Source organism: Falco rusticolus, chromosome 4, assembly GCF_015220075.1.
Source record: "Falco rusticolus isolate bFalRus1 chromosome 4, bFalRus1.pri, whole genome shotgun sequence".
Lineage (NCBI taxonomy): Eukaryota > Metazoa > Chordata > Aves > Falconiformes > Falconidae > Falco > Falco rusticolus.
The window spans coordinates 4,531,162-4,553,692 of NC_051190.1; the positions used below are offsets into that span (position 1 = coordinate 4,531,162).

Consider the following 22,531-nt stretch of genomic DNA (forward strand, 5'->3'; position numbering starts at 1 on the left):
GGCAGGACAATGTTCAAAACACTGTGGTCAGGCGGTCCATGTAAACGGCAGTCCCCGCCTGGTGAAAGGAGACCTCTCCCTATCTGTCCCCGACACGGGGAGCCAACACCACCTATCCTTCCCAGCTACTGTCACCACTCCTGGCAGGGCTTCTTCGTTGACACAAGGGACTCTACCACTCGGACCGGGAGCAGCCACAGGGCGCTGTTCAGCGGCGGTGCTCAGGGCTCTGTCATCTACCGCTAGTCACCACTTGCCGTGAGGTTTCTCTGCGGTCCACGCAGGAGAACCGTATCAAGAAGGAGACCTGACCACGCTTCCTGTTCTCCCAGCTCTTTAATCACTTCAGGAGCAGCCCGGATGGCATCAGAGGGTGCCTTGCGTTGTAGGAGAAAGGGGCAGGACCTGCCCCTCAGGCTAATGACCTGTTTGCAGCAGGTTGGCAGTCAGGGATGAGCTGTGGAGCAGAGCACATAGTGCCGCCATTGGGGCTTTCCCCACGAGCCCATGCCCGGCTCCTGCCTACCGACATAGTGGGCATCCACGGCTGCGCCCAGGCGTGGAGCCCAGCTGGTGCTGGTGCCTCGCTTGGTTTGCTGTTGGTACCCCCTGGACACTTGTGTGACAGCCCTGTGTCACACTGTCTTTGGCGGGCAGCGGCTGAGCCCCGAAGCTGTCGGCTGGGGCTCTGTCAGTGCACCCCCAACTCCTACCCTGGTGTGGCTGCCTTCAGCCCCTGCTGTGCGGCTGGAGCAGTGAGCTCAGGGGTGTGTGGGAGTCTAAGGAGGCTCAGGGCCCTCAGGGGTCTCAGAGGGCTTGGCAGCAGTGGGAGGTCGGAGGCCTTGGAGGGCTCAAAAGTGGTGGGTGCTCGGTAGTGGCGGAGGGCTCGGTGGGCTTGGAGGTCTCAGTAGCGGTGGAGGTCTCGGAGGACGTGGGGACTGCTGCATCTGGGAGACACTTTCCTGGTTCATCTGATGCAAAGATTCCAGGAATGGGCTTGGGGGGGGCGAGGGCAAGTCCCATTTGGTGGGGTGCTGGGGGGTGCTGGTATGGCTCATCTGAAGGGCGGCCGGAGATGGGTTCGGGGGGCGTGGAGGCCGTTCCCCTTTGGCTGGGGTCTGGAGGGTGCTGGTCTGGCTCCTCTGCTGAAAGGCGGCTGCGAATGGGGGAGGCGGTCGCGGGGGCCGTGGGGAGGATGAGCGCGCTCGTTGTTCAGGCGGCAGTGTCCTCTGCTGTCTTTGGGTGCAGCTCTGAGGGGTGCTTGCGCGGCTGCTCTTGCTGTCCGGGCGGAAGCGAGAGCCATGGGTTTTCTGCTGGACTCTAGAAGCTCCAGCGACGGGCCTGTGGAGAGAGGAGGCCGCTGAGGCGCTCAGCTGCAGAGGGGGCGCACGGACTGTCCCCCACAGCACGGCCCAGAGCTGGCAAGGCTCCCCAGCACGGGCAGAGCCGCTGGCACGCCTTGGCCGACGTGGACACCCGCACCTCATGGCAGCCCCGAGCAGGGGGACTCCTCAGGGCAGGTTCGGTGGCCACCAGCCAGCGCTACTGGGCGCCTCCCTGGCTGGGGCAATCTCTTGCCCCGCTCTTTCTCGTCCTGCCCTTGCTTTTGGGCAGCCAGCGGGCTGCCACTCCGCGGCAGCCTGACTAGAAATGCTTCGTGGCTCTGAGCAGCCATCAGAGGAAGAGGAGGGAGGGAAATGTACTCACGCTTTCTTCTTCCTTCGCCACCAGACCAGGACACAGCCCAACACAATGGCAACTTGCAGAGAAACAACAGCCGCTACTGCACCTATAGTAGAGAGCTTTCCAGGGTCTCTGGGACCGGAAACAGCTGGGGGGCTCGGGGGATTGTAAAGCTCTGTGGTTCTCTCGGTGACATCATCTGCAGGAGCAATCAGGAACGTTAGCCCGTCCTGCGCACCACTGGTAAGCGTGCAGCACGATTGATCCGGCCAGGACATTCTCTCTTTCCCCCCCGTACTGGTGCCTGGAGGCACGTTCCCACCCTTTGGGGCAGGGTGTCCCACCCAACCAAACCCAGAAGGCCGGAAGGGGAGCACAGGGGGGGCGCAGCTGCTTGAGCCTTTGAGTGACACGGACAGAAACCGTCCCTGCAGCAGGCAGTGCCACCCCAGCTCTCCCTCCCCGTGAGACAGTTCCCACACCCCAGGGGACAGACTCAGGCCTCCTCAAGTGGCACTGAAGCCTTGCCCTCCCCCTAGTGCCTTTTCTCCAGCACAGGCACCGCCTGCAGCACCTCCCAGGTTTCAGGATGTGTCTCCCACTTGGGGACCCCAGCAAGACTGCTCCGTACCTGAGCCCGGTTCATAAGCCCGATCTATCTTGCTCTGGTGGTCTTCTCCAGGCTTTGACGGCACTGCCAAAAAGCAGAGGGGGAAGGTTAAGCCTCAGCGAGTCTCAGGCACAGAGGACACAGGAGGACGGGGAGGTTCCCCCTAAGCCTCTGCCTAGTCTGGGAGTCAGGGCATCGCTGTGGACCTCGGCTCAGGGAGGGATCCCGCTCTGTGCTGCTCCTGTGCCTCTCGGCAGTCACAGCAAGCTCGGGGATGCAGCTGGAGCGGGAGGGACATTTGGCACATTTCCCATATCTGCGGAACATGGTCCCGATGCCTCGAACCCAAAACACTTTCAGCTTTGGCTGCTGCTGTGACTTGCCAGAGTGGGCACTGGGGGAAGAGCCTGCGCCTGGTTCCGACTCCACGCAACAGCCACGCCTGACCTGCTGGGGGACCAGGAAATTGCAGGCCATCTTTTGGTTTGCATTGCACTTTTGGCGACGTGTAAAGCGATGCAAAATGCCTTCCTTCAAGAGGACGGGAAGAAGCTGCAGCCAGTCCGGCCAGGGAAACAGCCCTTTCGAGAAGGGCTCCTCCGCCCTTCCCTGTAAGCACCAGCAACGGTCACGGTTGCCCCATCCCAGCTATCGGTCGGCAGACGGGAGATGCAGCACAGCCCAAGAAGCCTGCCGAACCAGCATCCCCACCGACCTCCAGCATCAGGAAAGGGCAGCCGGCGTCGCCTGGCACCTCGCTCCTGCCTGGAACTGGGCCAGTGGGCAAGCAGTGCTGCCCGTGAGCTGAACACAAGTTCAGCGCTCGCCAGGCCCTCAAATCTGCCTGCCAGCAGACGCCTGCACAAACCAGCTCCGAGCCGTAATGGCAAAACTGGGGCAGCAGCCGCCCCTGGCCCTCCGCTTGAAGCACAACTGGCAGCAGAGGCTCTGCACCATCTCTGTGGCTCAGCTGCCAAATTTCACAGCGAAGGCAGAGTGAAATGTGCCCACCGTGTCCTCTCTCCTGTTCCTCAACATTTGCCTTAAGAACTCAGATGACTCGCAGGGGCCAGCAGACAGCTTTGCAAGGCAAAGCTCCACAGGGCGCATCTCTGAGCCCGGCCCGTTCCCTCTCTGCTCTCCTCCATGTCTGCGCATGGGCCACGGACGGAGCAACTTGCTCTTCAGGCGGAAAGAAGCCTAGAGGGTAGATGCAGCTTCCTCCCACTGATTACCCGTGGGATGGCTCTCAGGCTGGAGGGCAGCAACGGGCTACGAATTCGGGATGGTGTAACCCTTGGGAGGCTCTTCAGGAGAATTGCACATGAGTAAGCCCTTGCCACATTGACACTGTTTCTTCTTTCAAGGAAAGGGACATAGAGCGCTTACCTGCAGGATGCCCCAAGGGCTCCAAACCAACAGCCTGCCATGCATCTCGATAAACTTTGGCAGCATCCTCACCCAGAAGCAAGCACAGAGGGGAAATGTTGCCATTGCCTGTTGGCATCCGCTTGTGCCTTAGTGAACCGCAGGCACTGGAAGGGGCTCAGGTAGCAGCGTGGGAGCCAGACCCCGGGGAGATTGCCAGCGCTGCAGAGGGGCCTGGTGACCTCTTGGCCGGCACCTGGCAGCTCTCCAACACGCTCGTTAAGCCATGCCATGAACAAGACCCCTCAGGGAGCGCGTGGGCCAACATAGGGCCCCTGGGGGCATTCTTACCCGCACAGCTCTCACACACACACACAGGGGAAGCCCTCACCAAAGCGCTCGAGGGAAAAGCCACATCCACGCTTCTCGGGGAGAGGAGCCCGCTGGCCCGTGAAAGGTCGCAAATGTGCCGAGTGCTTACCTGCTTCCTGCTCTTGCCAAGGTGCAGCCCAGGCAGCCCTGGCACGTAGGGCCTCCAGGAGGAGGAGGAGGAGGAGGCAGTGCTGAATGAGGGCCATGGCTCCCTTCAGCCACATGATCCTGTGCTGCTGTCACCGCTGCTGCTGCATGTGGTGCAGTTGCGGCTGGGGGCTGAGGCGTGGGTACTTATAGCTGGTGCATCGCCGTGGAGCTCCGTGACCTCACAGCCCCACTGTCAGATCGCAGCCCCACTGTGACCTCAGGGCCGGCCCAGGCTGCATGGCAATGGTGCTCAGGGGGAGAGCCGCTGGAGCACAGCCGGGGCAGCTGCCCTCCCAGGCTGGGGAGCACGCCCCGTCGGGCAGCTCCGTCCAAGGGCTGGCACACAGTCCCACCTGGGGCTGAGCCCGCAGCTCTGCCCTCTTTTCCGGGCACTGTCACAGGGGCAGCGCGGAGCTCACAGTGCCCCAGATGACCTGGGGAGCGCAGCCAGGGCATTTCTGACCTCCTCCGGTACTGTTAGCAACAGCTCACGAGGCTGAGGAGTGAATGATTTCAGCCTCAAAGTGCCAGATCCCCTCCTGTGCGCACCTTCCCGGCTGGAGCCCGGTTTGGCGCCTTGGGGGACCCCAGGGCTAACAAGTCACGTTTGTTTGACGGGAAAGATGAAGCCTTCACTCTTCCCTTTCTCCTTCACGTGAAACTTAAGGGAATACTTTCTGTTGGGGTCCTCAAAGGGCAAAGTCAATCAATAAAACAGAAAAAATATTCTCTTAAAGTATTTGACGTGCAAAAGGAAACCTTGAGAGAGCACACGGTGGGTGTATGTTGCCTGAACAACCCAGTGGCCTTCTATGGTAGGGTGAGTGCCTCGGTGGGCACGGGAAGAGCTACGGCTGTCGTCTCTCCAGGCTTCTTTGGCCTTTGATATTGTCTCTCACAGCATCCTTCTCCATCAATTGGAGAAATGTGGATCTGATGCGTGGACTGCTTGGTGGATAAGGAACTGGCTGGACAGTGCCATCCTGACGGCAGTGGTGAACAGCTCAGTGTGCGGACGGAGACTGGTGACGAGTGTGTCCCTCAGGGTCCCCTCTTGGGAGCAGTACTGTTTAATAGCTTCATCAATGACATAAGGCAGTGGGATCGGGTGCACCCTCAGCAAGCTTGCAGATGACACCAAGCTGAGTGGTGCAGCTGATGCGCCTGAGCGATGGGCTGCTGTCCAGAGGGACCTGGTCAAGCTGGAGAAGCGGCCCATGTGAACCTCATGAGGCTCAAGAAGGCCAGGTGCAAGGTCCTGCACCAGGGTCAGGGCAACGCCCGGTACCACTGAGAGCCGCCCTGCCAGGAAGGGCTTGGGGGTACTGGTGGATGAACAGCTGGGCATGAACCAGCAATGTGCGCTCGCAGGCCAGAAAGCCAACCGTGGCCTGGGCTGCATCAAAAGAAGCCACCAAAAGGTCGAAGGGATGGAACTCCTCTGCTCTGAAAAAAGAAAAGGCTGAGAGAGGTGGGGTTGTTCAGCCTGGCGAAGAGAAGGCTCTGGGGAGACCCGATTCTGGTCTTCCAATACTTAATGGGCGCTTATCAGAGAGACGGGGACAGAGATCTGAGCAGGGCCAGCAGCCCTAGGGAGAAGGGGCAATGGTTTGAAAGCTGGAAGAGGGCAGATTAAGACTAGACACAAGGACAGCAGGTTGGTTTTTTTTTTTATGCTGAGGGTGGTGAAACACTGGAACAGGTTGCCCAGAGAGGTGGTGGATGCCCCATCCCTGGAAACATTCAAGCTCAGCTGAGCAAAGTGATTGTGGTGATCCAAGTCGAGGCGGACTGAAAAAACACTATGGCTGCATGGCTGGGATCAACAAAATGGCCTTTATTGCTTATACAAATGATTTATATATCTTAGGCATTACATGTGTCTGACCCTGAAAGGTGTTTGTGTTCTTCTTCTTGCTTGCTATTTGCTGTTGCTGTAGGTGCCCGTGTGCTGTGGTTCTAAGTTACGGTTCTTCCATCCTGTTTACGTACCTGGCAATTTGTGGCTGTCTTCAAGGTACACGACTAAGCCTTTGAAGTCAACTAATTTGTCTGTAGACCCGCTGCAGACCCCAACAAGTGATCCCATTGAAGATGGCTCTGCTCATTGCAGGGGGGGTGGACTCAATGACCTGTAAAGGTCCCTTCCAACCCCAAACATTCCATGATCCCGTATTTCACTCTGCCTTAGCCATAAGACTCAGCAGCCAGAGGCTTTAGATGCACGTCTGGCCACGCTGTAGCCTACAAAGCGGGAAGGGATGGATTGGAGCCTCGCTGCAGCGACGCTGGCTTTCACACCTTCTGTCACACAGTAACTGCATCACAGCGACCTCTGCGCTAATGTGGATGCTTCCAGCTCTGGTGTAGGTAGTAGGGAAAGCCTGCCATCAGTGATGGGGACCTGAGCTGAGCAAAAAAGTGCTGAGAAAGGTACAAGGCTGCCGCTGCCCTCCCATGCCATGCCTACCAATACTTGGTATTACTCAAGTATACTCAGTTTCTGTTTTCCTCTTAGAAGAAGAAACCATGGGTTCCTGCTGGAAGAAATATATAGGAAGAGCCACTGGTTGGCTGCAGAGTTTCACAGTGTAGTGAAAGTCGCCTTGCTACTGTAGCTCACTCTGAGACACCTTCATGTACCTCCTCAGCTCGTTGTAGCCCACGTGGCTGTCATGCTTTTCTAAACCTCAGCAGCAGCAAGTAAAGCTAGGGCCTTGTAGCAGACCCTGCTGTGGTAATAGCACATAGGGTTTTCATATAAAAGAGGGCACACTGAGACTAGACATGAGGACAGCAGTTTATTTTTTTATGCCGAGGGTGGTAAAACACATTGGGGCTTTCCCCACGTGCCCGTGCCCAGCTCCTGCCTGCAGACACAGTGGGCATCCACGGCTGCGCCCAGGCGTGGAGCCCAGCCGGTGCTGGTGCCTCGCTTGGTTTGCTGTTGGTACCCCCTGGACACTTGTGTGACAGCCCTGTGTCACACTGTCTTTGGCGGGCAGCGGCTGAGCCCCGAAGCTGTCGGTTGGGGCTCTACTCAGTGCGCCCCAGCTCCTACCCTGGTGTGGCTGCCTTCAGCCCCTGCTGTGCGGCTGGAGCAGTGAGCTCAGGGGTGTGTGGGAGTCTCAGGAGGCTCAGAGGGCTTGAAATCCTTGGGGGTTGGGGTCCTTGGAGGGCTGGGGAGCGATGCGGGGCTCTGGGGCTGTGGAGGCTCCTGCGGTTCGTAGATACTCTCCTGGCTCCTCTGCGTCATGGTACCTGGGTACGGGCTCGAGCAAGGCGAGTAGTTTGGTCTTTCAGGTGGCAGTGGCGTCTGCTGGCGTGGGATCCAGATCTCAGGGGTGCTGGGGCACCTGCTCTGACTGCTCAGGCACTGGTGGAAGCAGCTCTTTATATGCTGGAGTCTTGAAGCTCCAGCGACGGGCCTGTGGAGAGAGGAGGCCGCTGAGGCGCTCAGCTGCAGAGGGGGCGCACGGACTGTCCCCCACAGCACGGCCCAGAGCTGGCAAGGCTCCCCAGCACGGGCAGAGCTGCTGGCACGCCTTGGCCGACGTGGACACCCGCACCTCATGGCAGCCCCGAGCAGGGGGACTCCTCAGGGCAGGTTCGGTGGCCACCAGCCAGCGCTACTGGGCGCCTCCCTGGCTGGGGCAATCTCTTGCCCCGCTCTTTCTCATCCTGCCCTTGCTTTTGGCAGCCTGACTAGAAATGCTTCGTGGCTCTGAGCAGCCATCAGAGGAAGAGGAGGGAGGGAAATGTACTCACGCTTTCTTCTTCCTTCGCCACCAGACCAGGACACAGCCCAACACAATGGCAACTTGCAGAGAAACAACAGCCGCTACTGCACCTATAGTAGAGAGCTTTCCAGGGTCTCTGGGACCGGAAACAGCTGGGGGGCTCGGGGGATTGTAAAGCTCTGTGGTTCTCTCGGTGACATCATCTGCAGGAGCAATCAGGAACGTTAGCCCGTCCTGCGCACCACTGGTAAGCGTGCAGCACGATTGATCCGGCCAGGACATTCTCTCTTTCCCCCCCGTACTGGTGCCTGGAGGCACGTTCCCACCCTTTGGGGCAGGGTGTCCCACCCAACCAAACCCAGAAGGCCGGAAGGGGAGCACAGGGGGGGCGCAGCTGCTTGAGCCTTTGAGTGACACGGACAGAAACCGTCCCTGCAGCAGGCAGTGCCACCCCAGCTCTCCCTCCCCGTGAGACAGTTCCCACACCCCAGGGGACAGACTCAGGCCTCCTCAAGTGGCACTGAAGCCTTGCCCTCCCCCTAGTGCCTTTTCTCCAGCACAGGCACCGCCTGCAGCACCTCCCAGGTTTCAGGATGTGTCTCCCACTTGGGGACCCCAGCAAGACTGCTCCGTACCTGAGCCCGGTTCATAAGCCCGATTTATCTTGCTCTGGTGGTCTTCTCCAGGCTTTGACGGCACTGCCAAAAAGCAGAGGGGGAAGGTTAAGCCTCAGCGAGTCTCAGGCACAGAGGACACAGGAGGACGGGGAGGTTCCCCCTAAGCCTCTGCCTAGTCTGGGAGTCAGGGCATCGCTGTGGACCTCGGCTCAGGGAGGGATCCCGCTCTGTGCTGCTCCTGTGCCTCTCGGCAGTCACAGCAAGCTCGGGGATGCAGCTGGAGCGGGAGGGACATTTGGCACATTTCCCATATCTGCGGAACATGGTCCCGATGCCTCGAACCCAAAACACTTTCAGCTTTGGCTGCTGCTGTGACTTGCCAGAGTGGGCACTGGGGGAAGAGCCTGCGCCTGGTTCCGACTCCACGCAACAGCCACGCCTGACCTGCTGGGGGACCAGGAAATTGCAGGCCATCTTTTGGTTTGCGTTGCACTTTTGGCGACGTGTAAAGCGATGCAAAATGCCTTCCTTCAAAGAGGACGGGAAGAAGCTGCAGCCAGTCCGGCCAGGGAAACAGCCCTTTCGAGAAGGGCTCCTCCGCCCTTCCCTGTAAGCACCAGCAACGGTCACGGTTGCCCCATCCCAGCTATCGGTCGGCAGACGGGAGACGCAGCACAGCCCAAGAAGCCTGCCGAACCAGCATCCCCACCGACCTCCAGCATCAGGAAAGGGCAGCCGGCGTCGCCTGGCACCTCGCTCCTGCCTGGAACTGGGCCAGTGGGCAAGCAGTGCTGCCCGTGAGCTGAACACAAGTTCAGCGCTCGCCAGGCCCTCAAATCTGCCTGCCAGCAGACGCCTGCACAAACCAGCTCCGAGCCGTAACGGCAAAACTGGGGCAGCAGCCGCCCCTGGCCCTCCGCTTGAAGCACAACTGGCAGCAGAGGCTCTGCACCATCTCTGTGGCTCAGCTGCCAAATTTCACAGCGAAGGCAGAGTGAAATGTGCCCACCGTGTCCTCTCTCCTGTTCCTCCACATTTGCCTTAAGAACTCAGATGACTCGCAGGGGCCAGCAGACAGCTTTGCAAGGCAAAGCTCCACAGGGCGCATCTCTGAGCCCGGCCCGTTCCCTCTCTGCTCTCCTCCATGTCTGTGCATGGGCCACGGACGGAGCAACTTGCTCTTCAGGCGGAAAGAAGCCTAGAGGGTAGATGCAGCTTCCTCCCACTGATTTACCCGTGGGATGGCTCTCAGGCTGGAGGACAGCAACGGGCTACGAATTCGGGATGGTGTAACCCTTGGGAGGCTCTTCAGGAGAATTGCACATGAGTAAGCCCTTGCCACATTGACACTGTTTCTTCTTTCAAGGAAAGGGACATAGAGCGCTTACCTGCAGGATGCCCCAAGGGCTCCAAACCAACAGCCTGCCATGCATCTCGATAAACTTTGGCAGCATCCTCACCCAGAAGCAAGCACAGAGGGGAAATGTTTCCATTGCCTGTTGGCATCCGCTTGTGCCTTAGTGAACCGCAGGCACTGGAAGGGGCTCAGGTAGCAGCGTGGGAGCCAGACCCCGGGGAGATTGCCAGCGCTGCAGAGGGGCCTGGTGACCTCTTGGCCGGCACCTGGCAGCTCTCCAACACACTCTTTAAGCCAGGCCATGAACAAGACCCCTTGCAGAGCACCGGGACCAACATAGGGCCCCTGGGGGCATTCTTACCCGCACAGCTCTCACACACACAGGGGAAGCCCTCACCAAAGCGCTCGTGGGAAAAGCCACATCCACGCTTCTCGGGGAGAGGAGCCCGCTGGCCCGTGAAAGGTCACAAATGTGCCGAGTGCTTACCTGCTTCCTGCTCTTGCCAAGGTGCAGCCCAGGCAGCCCTGGCACGTAGGGCCTCCAGGAGGAGGAGGAGGAGGAGGCAGTGCTGAATGAGGGCCATGGCTCCCTTCAGCCACATGATCCTGTGCTGCTGTCACCGCTGCTGCTGCATGTGGTGCAGTTGCGGCTGGGGGCTGAGGCGTGGGTACTTATAGCTGGTGCATCGCCGTGGAGCTCCGTGACCTCACAGCCCCACTGTCACCTCGCAGCCCCACTGTGACCTCAGGGCCGGCCCAGGCTGCATGGCAATGGTGCTCAGGGGGAGAGCCGCTGGAGCACAGCCGGGGCAGCTGCCCTCCCAGGCTGGGGAGCACGCCCCGTCGGGCAGCTCCGTCCAAGGGCTGGCACACAGTCCCACCTGGGGCTGAGCCCGCAGCTCTGCCCTCTTTTCCGGGCACTGTCACAGGGGCAGCGCGGAGCTCACAGTGCCCCAGATGACCTGGGGAGCGCAGCCAGGGCATTTCTGACCTCCTCCGGTGCTGTTAGCAACAGCTCACGAGGCTGAGGAGTGAATGATTTCAGCCTCAAGACAAGTGCCAGATCCCCTCCTGTGCGCACCTTCCTGGCTGGAGCCCGGTTTGGCGCCTTGGGGGACCCCAGGGCTAACAAGTCACGTTTGTTTGACGGGAAAGATGAAGCCTTCACTCTTCCCTTTCTCCTTCACGTGAAACTTAAGGGAATACTTTCTGTTGGGGTCCTCAAAGGGCAAAGTCAATCAATAAAACAGAAAAAATATTCTCTTAAAGTATTTGACGTGCAAAAGGAAACCTTGAGAGAGCACACGGTGGGTGTATGTTGCCTGAACAACCCAGTGGCCTTCTATGGCAGGGTGAGTGCCTCGGTGGGCAAGGGAAGAGCTACGGCTGTCATCTCTCCAGGCTTCTTTGGCCTTTGATATTGTCTCTCACAGCATCCTTCTCCATCAATTGGAGAAATGTGGATCTGATGCGTGGACTGCTTGGTGGATAAGGAATTGGCTGGACAGTGCCATCCTGACGGCAGTGGTGAACAGCTCAGTGTGCGGACGGAGACTGGTGACGAGTGTGTCCCTCAGGGTCCCCGCTTGGGAGCAGTACTGTTTAATAGCTTCATCAATGACATAAGGCAGTGGGATCGGGTGCACCCTCAGCAAGCTTGCAGATGACACCAAGCTGAGTGGTGCAGCTGATGCGGCTGAGCGATGGGCTGCTGTCCAGAGGGACCTGGACAGGCTGGAGAAGCGGCCCATGTGAACCTCATGAGGCTCAAGAAGGCCAGGTGCAAGGTCCTGCACCAGGGTCAGGGCAACGCCCGGTACCACTGAGAGCCGCCCTGCCAGGAAGGGCTTGGGGGTACTGGTGGATGAACAGCTGGGCATGAACCAGCAATGTGCGCTCGCAGGCCAGAAAGCCAACCGTGGCCTGGGCTGCATCAAAAGAAGCCACCAAAATGATCGAAGGGATGGAACTCCTCTGCTCTGAAAAAAGAAAAGGCTGAGAGAGGTGGGGTTGTTCAGCCTGGCGAAGAGAAGGCTCTGGGGAGACCTGATTCTGGTCTTCCAATACTTAATGGGCGCTTATCAGAGAGACGGGGACAGAGATCTGAGCAGGGCCAGCAGCCCTAGGGAGAAGGGGCAATGGTTTGAGGCTGGAAGAGGGCAGATTAAGACTAGACACAAGGACAGCAGGTTGGTTTTTTTTTTTATGCTGAGGGTGGTGAAACACTGGAACAGGTTGCCCAGAGAGGTGGTGGATGCCCCATCCCTGGAAACATTCAAGCTCAGCTGAGCAAAGTGATTGTGGTGATCCAAGTCGAGGCGGACTGAAAAAACACTATGGCTGCATGGCTGGGATCAACAAAATGGCCTTTATTGCTTATACAAATGATTTATATATCTTAGGCATTACATGTGTCTGACCCTGAAAGGTGTTTGTGTTCTTCTTCTTGCTTGCTATTTGCTGTTGCTGTAGGTGCCCGTGTGCTGTGGTTCTAAGTTACGGTTCTTCACATCCTGTTTACGTACCTGGCAATTTGTGGCTGTCTTCAAGGTACACGACTAAGCCTTTGAAGTCAACTAATTTGTCTGTAGACCCGCTGCAGACCCCAACAAGTGATCCCATTGAAGATGGCTCTGCTCATTGCAGGGGGGGTGGACTCAATGACCTGTAAAGGTCCCTTCCAACCCCAAACATTCCATGATCCCGTATTTCACTCTGCCTTAGCCATAAGACTCAGCAGCCAGAGGCTTTAGATGCACGTCTGGCCACGCTGTAGCCTACAAAGCGGGAAGGGATGGATTGGAGCCTCGCTGCAGCGACGCTGGCTTTCACACCTTCTGTCACACAGTAACTGCATCACAGCGACCTCTGCGCTAATGTGGATGCTTCCAGCTCTGGTGTAGGTAGTAGGGAAAGCCTGCCATCAGTGATGGGGACCTGAGCTGAGCAAAAAAGTGCTGAGAAAAGGTACAAGGCTGCCGCTGCCCTCCCATGCCATGCCTACCAATACTTGGTATTACTCAAGTATACTCAGTTTCTGTTTTCCTCTTAGAAGAAGAAACCATGGGTTCCTGCTGGAAGAAATATATAGGAAGAGCCACTGGTTGGCTGCAGAGTTTCACAGTGTAGTGAAAGTCGCCTTGCTACTGTAGCTCACTCTGAGACACCTTCATGTACCTCCTCAGCTCGTTGTAGCCCACGTGGCTGTCATGCTTTTCTAAACCTCAGCAGCAGCAAGTAAAGCTAGGGCCTTGTAGCAGACCCTGCTGTGGTAATAGCACATAGGGTTTTCATATAAAAGAGGGCACACTGAGACTAGACATGAGGACAGCAGTTTATTTTTTTATGCCGAGGGTGGTAAAACACATTGGGGCTTTCCCCACGTGCCCGTGCCCAGCTCCTGCCTGCAGACACAGTGGGCATCCACGGCTGCGCCCAGGCGTGGAGCCCAGCCGGTGCTGGTGCCTCGCTTGGTTTGCTGTTGGTACCCCCTGGACACTTGTGTGACAGCCCTGTGTCACACTGTCTTTGGCGGGCAGCGGCTGAGCCCCGAAGCTGTCGGTTGGGGCTCTACTCAGTGCGCCCCAGCTCCTACCCTGGTGTGGCTGCCTTCAGCCCCTGCTGTGCGGCTGGAGCAGTGAGCTCAGGGGTGTGTGGGAGTCTCAGGAGGCTCAGAGGGCTTGAAATCCTTGGGGGTTGGGGTCCTTGGAGGGCTGGGGAGCGATGCGGGGCTCTGGGGCTGTGGAGGCTCCTGCGGTTCGTAGATACTCTCCTGGCTCCTCTGCGTCATGGTACCTGGGTACGGGCTCGAGCAAGGCGAGTAGTTTGGTCTTTCAGGTGGCAGTGGCGTCTGCTGGCGTGGGATCCAGATCTCAGGGGTGCTGGGGCACCTGCTCTGACTGCTCAGGCACTGGTGGAAGCAGCTCTTTATATGCTGGAGTCTTGAAGCTCCAGCGACGGGCCTGTGGAGAGAGGAGGCCGCTGAGGCGCTCAGCTGCAGAGGGGGCGCACGGACTGTCCCCCACAGCACGGCCCAGAGCTGGCAAGGCTCCCCAGCACGGGCAGAGCTGCTGGCACGCCTTGGCCGACGTGGACACCCGCACCTCATGGCAGCCCCGAGCAGGGGGACTCCTCAGGGCAGGTTCGGTGGCCACCAGCCAGCGCTACTGGGCGCCTCCCTGGCTGGGGCAATCTCTTGCCCCGCTCTTTCTCATCCTGCCCTTGCTTTTGGCAGCCTGACTAGAAATGCTTCGTGGCTCTGAGCAGCCATCAGAGGAAGAGGAGGGAGGGAAATGTACTCACGCTTTCTTCTTCCTTCGCCACCAGACCGCGACACAGCCCAACACAATGGCAACTTGCAGAGAAAGAACAGCCGCTACTGCACCTATAGTAGAGAGCTTTCCAGGGTCTCTGGGACCGGAAACAGCTGGGGGGCTCGGGGGATTGTAAAGCTCTGTGGTTCTCTCGGTGACATCATCTGCAGGAGCAATCAGGAACGTTAGCCCGTCCTGCGCACCACTGGTAAGCGTGCAGCACGATTGATCCGGCCAGGACATTCTCTCTTTCCCCCCCGTACTGGTGCCTGGAGGCACGTTCCCACCCTTTGGGGCAGGGTGTCCCACCCAACCAAACCCAGAAGGCCGGAAGGGGAGCACAGGGGGGGCGCAGCTGCTTGAGCCTTTGAGTGACACGGACAGAAACCGTCCCTGCAGCAGGCAGTGCCACCCCAGCTCTCCCTCCCCGTGAGACAGTTCCCACACCCCAGGGGACAGACTCAGGCCTCCTCAAGTGGCACTGAAGCCTTGCCCTCCCCCTAGTGCCTTTTCTCCAGCACAGGCACCGCCTGCAGCACCTCCCAGGTTTCAGGATGTGTCTCCCACTTGGGGACCCCAGCAAGACTGCTCCGTACCTGAGCCCGGTTCATAAGCCCGATTTATCTTGCTCTGGTGGTCTTCTCCAGGCTTTGACGGCACTGCCAAAAAGCAGAGGGGGAAGGTTAAGCCTCAGCGAGTCTCAGGCACAGAGGACACAGGAGGACGGGGAGGTTCCCCCTAAGCCTCTGCCTAGTCTGGGAGTCAGGCATCGCTGTGGACCTCGGCTCAGGGAGGGATCCCGCTCTGTGCTGCTCCTGTGCCTCTCGGCAGTCACAGCAAGCTCGGGGATGCAGCTGGAGCGGGAGGGACATTTGGCACATTTCCCATATCTGCGGAACATGGTCCCGATGCCTCGAACCCAAAACACTTTCAGCTTTGGCTGCTGCTGTGACTTGCCAGAGTGGGCACTGGGGGAAGAGCCTGCGCCTGGTTCCGACTCCACGCAACAGCCACGCCTGACCTGCTGGGGGACCAGGAAATTGCAGGCCATCTTTTGGTTTGCGTTGCACTTTTGGCGACGTGTAAAGCGATGCAAAATGCCTTCCTTCAAAGAGGACGGGAAGAAGCTGCAGCCAGTCCGGCCAGGGAAACAGCCCTTTCGAGAAGGGCTCCTCCGCCCTTCCCTGTAAGCACCAGCAACGGTCACGGTTGCCCCATCCCAGCTATCGGTCGGCAGACGGGAGACGCAGCACAGCCCAAGAAGCCTGCCGAACCAGCATCCCCACCGACCTCCAGCATCAGGAAAGGGCAGCCGGCGTCGCCTGGCACCTCGCTCCTGCCTGGAACTGGGCCAGTGGGCAAGCAGTGCTGCCCGTGAGCTGAACACAAGTTCAGCGCTCGCCAGGCCCTCAAATCTGCCTGCCAGCAGACGCCTGCACAAACCAGCTCCGAGCCGTAACGGCAAAACTGGGGCAGCAGCCGCCCCTGGCCCTCCGCTTGAAGCACAACTGGCAGCAGAGGCTCTGCACCATCTCTGTGGCTCAGCTGCCAAATTTCACAGCGAAGGCAGAGTGAAATGTGCCCACCGTGTCCTCTCTCCTGTTCCTCCAACATTTGCCTTAAGAACTCAGATGACTCGCAGGGGCCAGCAGACAGCTTTGCAAGGCAAAGCTCCACAGGGCGCATCTCTGAGCCCGGCCCGTTCCCTCTCTGCTCTCCTCCATGTCTGTGCATGGGCCACGGACGGAGCAACTTGCTCTTCAGGCGGAAAGAAGCCTAGAGGGTAGATGCAGCTTCCTCCCACTGATTTACCCGTGGGATGGCTCTCAGGCTGGAGGACAGCAACGGGCTACGAATTCGGGATGGTGTAACCCTGGGAGGCTCTTCAGGAGAATTGCACATGAGTAAGCCCTTGCCACATTGACACTGTTTCTTCTTTCAAGGAAAGGGACATAGAGCGCTTACCTGCAGGATGCCCCAAGGGCTCCAAACCAACAGCCTGCCATGCATCTCGATAACTTTGGCAGCATCCTCACCCAGAAGCAAGCACAGAGGGGAAATGTTGCCATTGCCTGTTGGCATCCGCTTGTGCCTTAGTGAACCGCAGGCACTGGAAGGGGCTCAGGTAGCAGCGTGGGAGCCAGACCCCGGGGAGATTGCCAGCGCTGCAGAGGGGCCTGGTGACCTCTTGGCCGGCACCTGGCAGCTCTCCAACACACTCTTTAAGCCAGGCCATGAACAAGACCCCTTGCAGAGCACCGGGACCAACATAGGGCCCCTGGGGGCATTCTTACCCGCACAGCTCTCACACACACAGGGGAAGCCCTCACCAAAGCGCTCGAGGGAAAAGCCACATCCACGCTTCTCGGGGAGAGGAGCCCGCTGGCCCGTGAAAGGTCACAAATGTGCCGAGTGCTTACCTGCTTCCTGCTCTTGCCAAGGTGCAGCCCAGGCAGCCCTGGCACGTAGGGCCTCCAGGAGGAGGAGGAGGAGGAGGCAGTGCTGAATGAGGGCCATGGCTCCCTTCAGCCACATGATCCTGTGCTGCTGTCACCGCTGCTGCTGCATGTGGTGCAGTTGCGGCTGGGGGCTGAGGCGTGGGTACTTATAGCTGGTGCATCGCCGTGGAGCTCCGTGACCTCACAGCCCCACTGTCAGATCGCAGCCCCACTGTGACCTCAGGGCCGGCCCAGGCTGCATGGCAATGGTGCTCAGGGGGAGAGCCGCTGGAGCACAGCCGGGGCAGCTGCCCTCCCAGGCTGGGGGAGCACGCCCCGTCGGGCAGCTCCGTCCAAGGGCTGGCACACAGTCCACCTGGGGCTGAGCCCGCAGCTCTGCCCTCTTTTCCGGGCACTGTCACAGGGGCAGCGCGGAGCTCACAGTGCCCCAGATGACCTGGGGAGCGCAGCCAGGGCATTTCTGACCTCCTCCGGTGCTGTTAGCAACAGCTCACGAGGCTGAGGAGTGAATGATTTCAGCCTCAAGACAAGTGCCAGATCCCCTCCTGTGCGCACCTTCCCGGCTGGAGCCCGGTTTGGCGCCTTGGGGGACCCCAGGCTAACAAGTCACGTTTGTTTGACGGGAAAGATGAAGCCTTCACTCTTCCCTTTCTCCTTCACGTGAAACTTAAGGGAATACTTTCTGTTGGGTCCTCAAAGGGCAAAGTCAATCAATAAAACAGAAAAAATATTCTCTTAAAGTATTTGACGTGCAAAAGGAAACCTTGAGAGAGCACACGGTGGGTGTATGTTGCCTGAACAACCCAGTGGCCTTCTATGGCAGGGTGAGTGCCTCGGTGGGCAAGGGAAGAGCTACGGCTGTCGTCTCTCCAGGCTTCTTTGGCCTTTGATATTGTCTCTCACAGCATCCTTCTCCATCAATTGGAGAAATGTGGATCTGATGCGTGGACTGCTTGGTGGATAAGGAATTGGCTGGACAGTGCCATCCTGACGGCAGTGGTGAACAGCTCAGTGTGCGGACGGAGACTGGTGACGAGTGTGTCCCTCAGGGTCCCCGCTTGGGAGCAGTACTGTTTAATAGCTTCATCAATGACATAAGGCAGTGGGATCGGGTGCACCCTCAGCAAGCTTGCAGATGACACCAAGCTGAGTGGTGCAGCTGATGCGGCTGAGCGATGGGCTGCTGTCCAGAGGGACCTGGACAGGCTGGAGAAGCGGCCCATGTGAACCTCATGAGGCTCAAGAAGGCCAGGTGCAAGGTCCTGCACCAGGGTCAGGGCAACGCCCGGTACCACTGAGAGCCGCCCTGCCAGGAAGGGCTTGGGGGTACTGGTGGATGAACAGCTGGGCATGAACCAGCAATGTGCGCTCGCAGGCCAGAAAGCCAACCGTGGCCTGGGCTGCATCAAAAGAAGCCACCAAAATGATCGAAGGGATGGAACTCCTCTGCTCTGAAAAAAGAAAAGGCTGAGAGAGGTGGGGTTGTTCAGCCTGGCGAAGAGAAGGCTCTGGGGAGACCTGATTCTGGTCTTCCAATACTTAATGGGCGCTTATCAGAGAGACGGGGACAGAGATCTGAGCAGGGCCAGCAGCCCTAGGGAGAAGGGGCAATGGTTTGAGGCTGGAAGAGGGCAGATTAAGACTAGACACAAGGACAGCAGGTTGGTTTTTTTTTTTATGCTGAGGGTGGTGAAACACTGGAACAGGTTGCCCAGAGAGGTGGTGGACGCCCCATCCCTGGAAACATTCAAGCTCAGCTGAGCAAAGTGATTGTGGTGATCCAAGTCGAGGCGGACTGAAAAAACACTATGGCTGCATGGCTGGGATCAACAAAATGGCCTTTATTGCTTATACAAATGATTTATATATCTTAGGCATTACATGTGTCTGACCCTGAAAGGTGTTTGTGTTCTTCTTCTTGCTTGCTATTTGCTGTTGCTGTAGGTGCCCGTGTGCTGTGGTTCTAAGTTACGGTTCTTCACATCCTGTTTACGTACCTGGCAATTTGTGGCTGTCTTCAAGGTACACGACTAAGCCTTGAAGTCAACTAATTTGTCTGTAGACCCGCTGCAGACCCCAACAAGTGATCCCATTGAAGATGGCTCTGCTCATTGCAGGGGGGGTGGACTCAATGACCTGTAAAGGTCCCTTCCAAACCCCAAACATTCCATGATCCCGTATTTCACTCTGCCTTAGCCATAAGACTCAGCAGCCAGAGGCTTTAGATGCACGTCTGGCCACGCTGTAGCCTACAAAGCGGGAAGGGATGGATTGGAGCCTCGCTGCAGCGACGCTGGCTTTCACACCTTCTGTCACACAGTAACTGCATCACAGCGACCTCTGCGCTAATGTGGATGCTTCCAGCTCTGGTGTAGGTAGTAGGAAAGCCTGCCATCAGTGATGGGGACCTGAGCTGAGCAAAACAAGTGCTGAGAAAAGGTACAAGGCTGCCGCTGCCCTCCCATGCCATGCCTACCAATACTTGGTATTACTCAAGTATACTCAGTTTCTGTTTCCTCTTAGAAGAAGAAACCATGGGTTCCTGCTGGAAGAAATATATAGGAAGAGCCACTGGTTGGCTGCAGAGTTTCACAGTGTAGTGAAAGTCGCCTTGCTACTGTAGCTCACTCTGAGACACCTTCATGTACCTCCTCAGCTCGTTGTAGCCCACGTGGCTGTCATGCTTTTCTAAAACCTCAGCAGCAGCAAGTAAAGCTAGGGCCTTGTAGCAGACCCTGCTGTGGTAATAGCACATAGGGTTTTCATATAAAAGAGGGCACCCCTGAGACTAGACATGAGGACAGCAGTTTATTTTTTTATGCCGAGGGTGGTAAAACACATTGGGGCTTTCCCCACGTGCCCGTGCCCAGCTCCTGCCTGCCGACACAGTGGGCATCCACGGCTGCGCCCAGGCGTGGAGCCCAGCCGGTGCTGGTGCCTCGCTTGGTTTGCTGTTGGTACCCCCTGGACACTTGTGTGACAGCCCTGTGGTCACACTGTCTTTGGCGGGCAGCGGCTGAGCCCCGAAGCTGTCGGTTGGGGCTCTACTCAGTGCGCCCCAGCTCCTACCCTGGTGTGGCTGCCTTCAGCCCCTGCTGTGCGGCTGGAGCAGTGAGCTCAGGGGTGTGTGGGAGTCTCAGGAGGCTCAGAGGGCTTGAAATCCTGGGGGGTTGGGGTCCTGGAGGGCTGGGGAGTGATGCGGGGCTCTGGGGCTGTGGGAGGCTCCTGCGGTTCGTAGATACTCTCCTGGCTCCTCTGCGTCATGGTACCTGGGTACGGGCTCGAGCAAGGCGAGTAGTTTGGTCTTTCAGGTGGCAGTGGCGTCTGCTGGCGTGGGATCCAGATCTCAGGGGTGCTGGGGCACCTGCTCTGACTGCTCAGGCACTGGTGGAAGCAGCTCTTTATATGCTGGAGTCTTGAAGCTCCAGCGACGGGCCTGTGGAGAGAGGAGGCCGCTGAGGCGCTCAGCTGCAGAGGGGCGCACGGACTGTCCCCCACAGCACGGCCAGAGCTGGCAAGGCTCCCCAGCACGGGCAGAGCCGCTGGCACGCCTTGGCCGACTGTGGACACCCGCACCTCATGGCAGCCCCGAGCAGGGGGACTCCTCAGGGCAGGTTCGGTGGCCACCAGCCAGCGCTACTGGGCGCCTCCCTGGCTGGGGCAATCTCTTGCCCCGCTCTTTCTCGTCCTGCCCTTGCTTTGGGCAGCCAGCGGGCTGCCACTCCGCGGCAGCCTGACTAGAAATGCTTCGTGGCTCTGAGCAGCCATCAGAGGAAGAGGAGGGAGGGAAATGTACTCACGCTTTCTTCTTCCTTCGCCACCAGACCGCGACACAGCCCAACACAATGGCAACTTGCAGAGAAAGAACAGCCGCTACTGCACCTATAGTAGAGAGCTTTCCAGGGTCTCTGGGACCGGAAACAGCTGGGGGGCTCGGGGGATTGTAAAGCTCTGTGGTTCTCTCGGTGACATCATCTGCAGGAGCAATCAGGAACGTTAGCCCGTCCTGCGCACCACTGGTAAGCGTGCAGCACGATTGATCCGGCCAGGACATTCTCTCTTTCCCCCCCGTACTGGTGCCTGGAGGCACGTTCCCACCCTTTGGGGCAGGGTGTCCCACCCAACCAAACCCAGAAGGCCAGAAGGGGAGCACAGGGGGGGCGCAGCTGCTTGAGCCTTTGAGTGACACGGACAGAAACCGTCCCTGCAGCAGGCAGTGCCACCCCAGCTCTCCCTCCCCGTGAGACAGTTCCCACACCCCAGGGGACAGACTCAGGCCTCCTCAAGTGGCACTGAAGCCTTGCCCTCCCCCTAGTGCCTTTTCTCCAGCACAGGCACCGCCTGCAGCACCTCCCAGGTTTCAGGATGTGTCTCCCACTTGGGGACCCCAGCAAGACTGCTCCGTACCTGAGCCCGGTTCATAAGCCCGATTTATCTTGCTCTGGTGGTCTTCTCCAGGCTTTGACGGCACTGCCAAAAAGCAGAGGGGGAAGGTTAAGCCTCAGCGAGTCTCAGGCACAGAGGACACAGGAGGACGGGGAGGTTCCCCCTAAGCCTCTGCCTAGTCTGGGAGTCAGGGCATCGCTGTGGACCTCGGCTCAGGGAGGGATCCCGCTCTGTGCTGCTCCTGTGCCTCTCGGCAGTCACAGCAAGCTCGGGGATGCCGCTGGAGCGGGAGGGACATTTGGCACATTTCCCATATCTGCGGAACATGGTCCCGAATGCCTCGAACCCAAAACACTTTCAGCTTTGGCTGCTGCTGTGACTTGCCAGAGTGGGCACTGGGGAAGAGCCTGCGCCTGGTTCCGACTCCACGCAACAGCCACGCCTGACCTGCTGGGGGACCAGGAAATTGCAGGCCATCTTTTGGTTTGCGTTGCACTTTTGGCGACGTGTAAAGCGATGCAAAATGCCTTCCTTCAAAGAGGACGGGAAGAAGCTGCAGCCAGTCCGGCCAGGGAAACAGCCCTTTCGAGAAGGGCTCCTCCGCCCTTCCCTGTAAGCACCAGCAACGGTCACGGTTGCCCCATCCCAGCTATCGGTCGGCAGACTGGGAGACGCAGCACAGCCCAAGAAGCCTGCCGAACCAGCATCCCCACCGACCTCCAGCATCAGGAAAGGGCAGCCGGCGTCGCCTGGCACCTCGCTCCTGCCTGGAACTGGGCCAGTGGGCAAGCAGTGCTGCCCGTGAGCTGAACACAAGTTCAGCGCTCGCCAGGCCCTCAAATCTGCCTGCCAGCAGACGCCTGCACAAACCAGCTCCGAGCCGTAACGGCAAAACTGGGGCAGCAGCCGCCCCTGGCCCTCCTGCTTGAAGCACAACTGGCAGCAGAGGCTCTGCACCATCTCTGTGGCTCAGCTGCCAAATTTCACAGCGAAGGCAGAGTGAAATGTGCCCACCGTGTCCTCTCTCCTGTTCCTCCAACATTGCCTTAAGAACTCAGATGACTCGCAGGGGCCAGCAGACAGCTTTGCAAGGCAAAGCTCCACAGGGCGCATCTCTGAGCCCGGCCCGTTCCCTCTCTGCTCTCCTCCATGTCTGCGCATGGGCCACGGACGGAGCAACTTGCTCTTCAGGCGGAAAGAAGCCTAGAGGGTAGATGCAGCTTCCTCCCACTGATTTACCCGTGGGATGGCTCTCAGGCTCGAGGACAGCAACGGGCTACGAATTCGGGATGGTGTAACCCTTGGGAGGCTCTTCAGGAGAATTGCACATGAGTAAGCCCTTGCCACATTGACACTGTTTCTTCTTTCAAGGAAAGGGACATAGAGCGCTTACCTGCAGGATGCCCCAAGGGCTCCAAACCAACAGCCTGCCATGCATCTCGATAAACTTTGGCAGCATCCTCACCCAGAAGCAAG

At 58.6% G+C, this 22,531-nt stretch overlaps 2 protein-coding genes across 5 annotated transcripts in view; one reads left to right on the top strand and one right to left on the bottom strand.

Moving 5' to 3' along the window:
* The window catches only part of LOC119147491 (vegetative cell wall protein gp1-like), a 516,692-nt gene that overhangs the window by 67,399 nt on the left and 426,762 nt on the right, over nt 1-22,531 (top strand). The gene's annotated exons all lie outside the window — the stretch shown is intronic.
* LOC119147495 (formin-like protein 7) lies at nt 576-2,332 on the bottom strand. Its single transcript, XM_037386608.1, has 2 exons — nt 1,708-2,332; nt 576-1,341 (listed from the first exon to the last, which is right to left on the bottom strand). Exons 1-2 carry the CDS (start codon nt 1,959-1,961, stop codon nt 852-854), a joined length of 744 nt encoding a protein of 247 aa, XP_037242505.1. The 5' UTR covers nt 1,962-2,332; the 3' UTR covers nt 576-851.

Coding starts and splice junctions, on each gene's coding strand:
- LOC119147495 (XM_037386608.1), bottom strand. CDS start 1,961: ATGTCCTGGCCGGATCAATCGTGCTGCACGCTTACCAGTGGTGCGCAG. Junction 1,342..1,707: donor TGGCGAAGGAAGAAGAAAGC/GTGAGTACATTT, acceptor CTCTCTCCACAG/GCCCGTCGCTGGAGCTTCTA.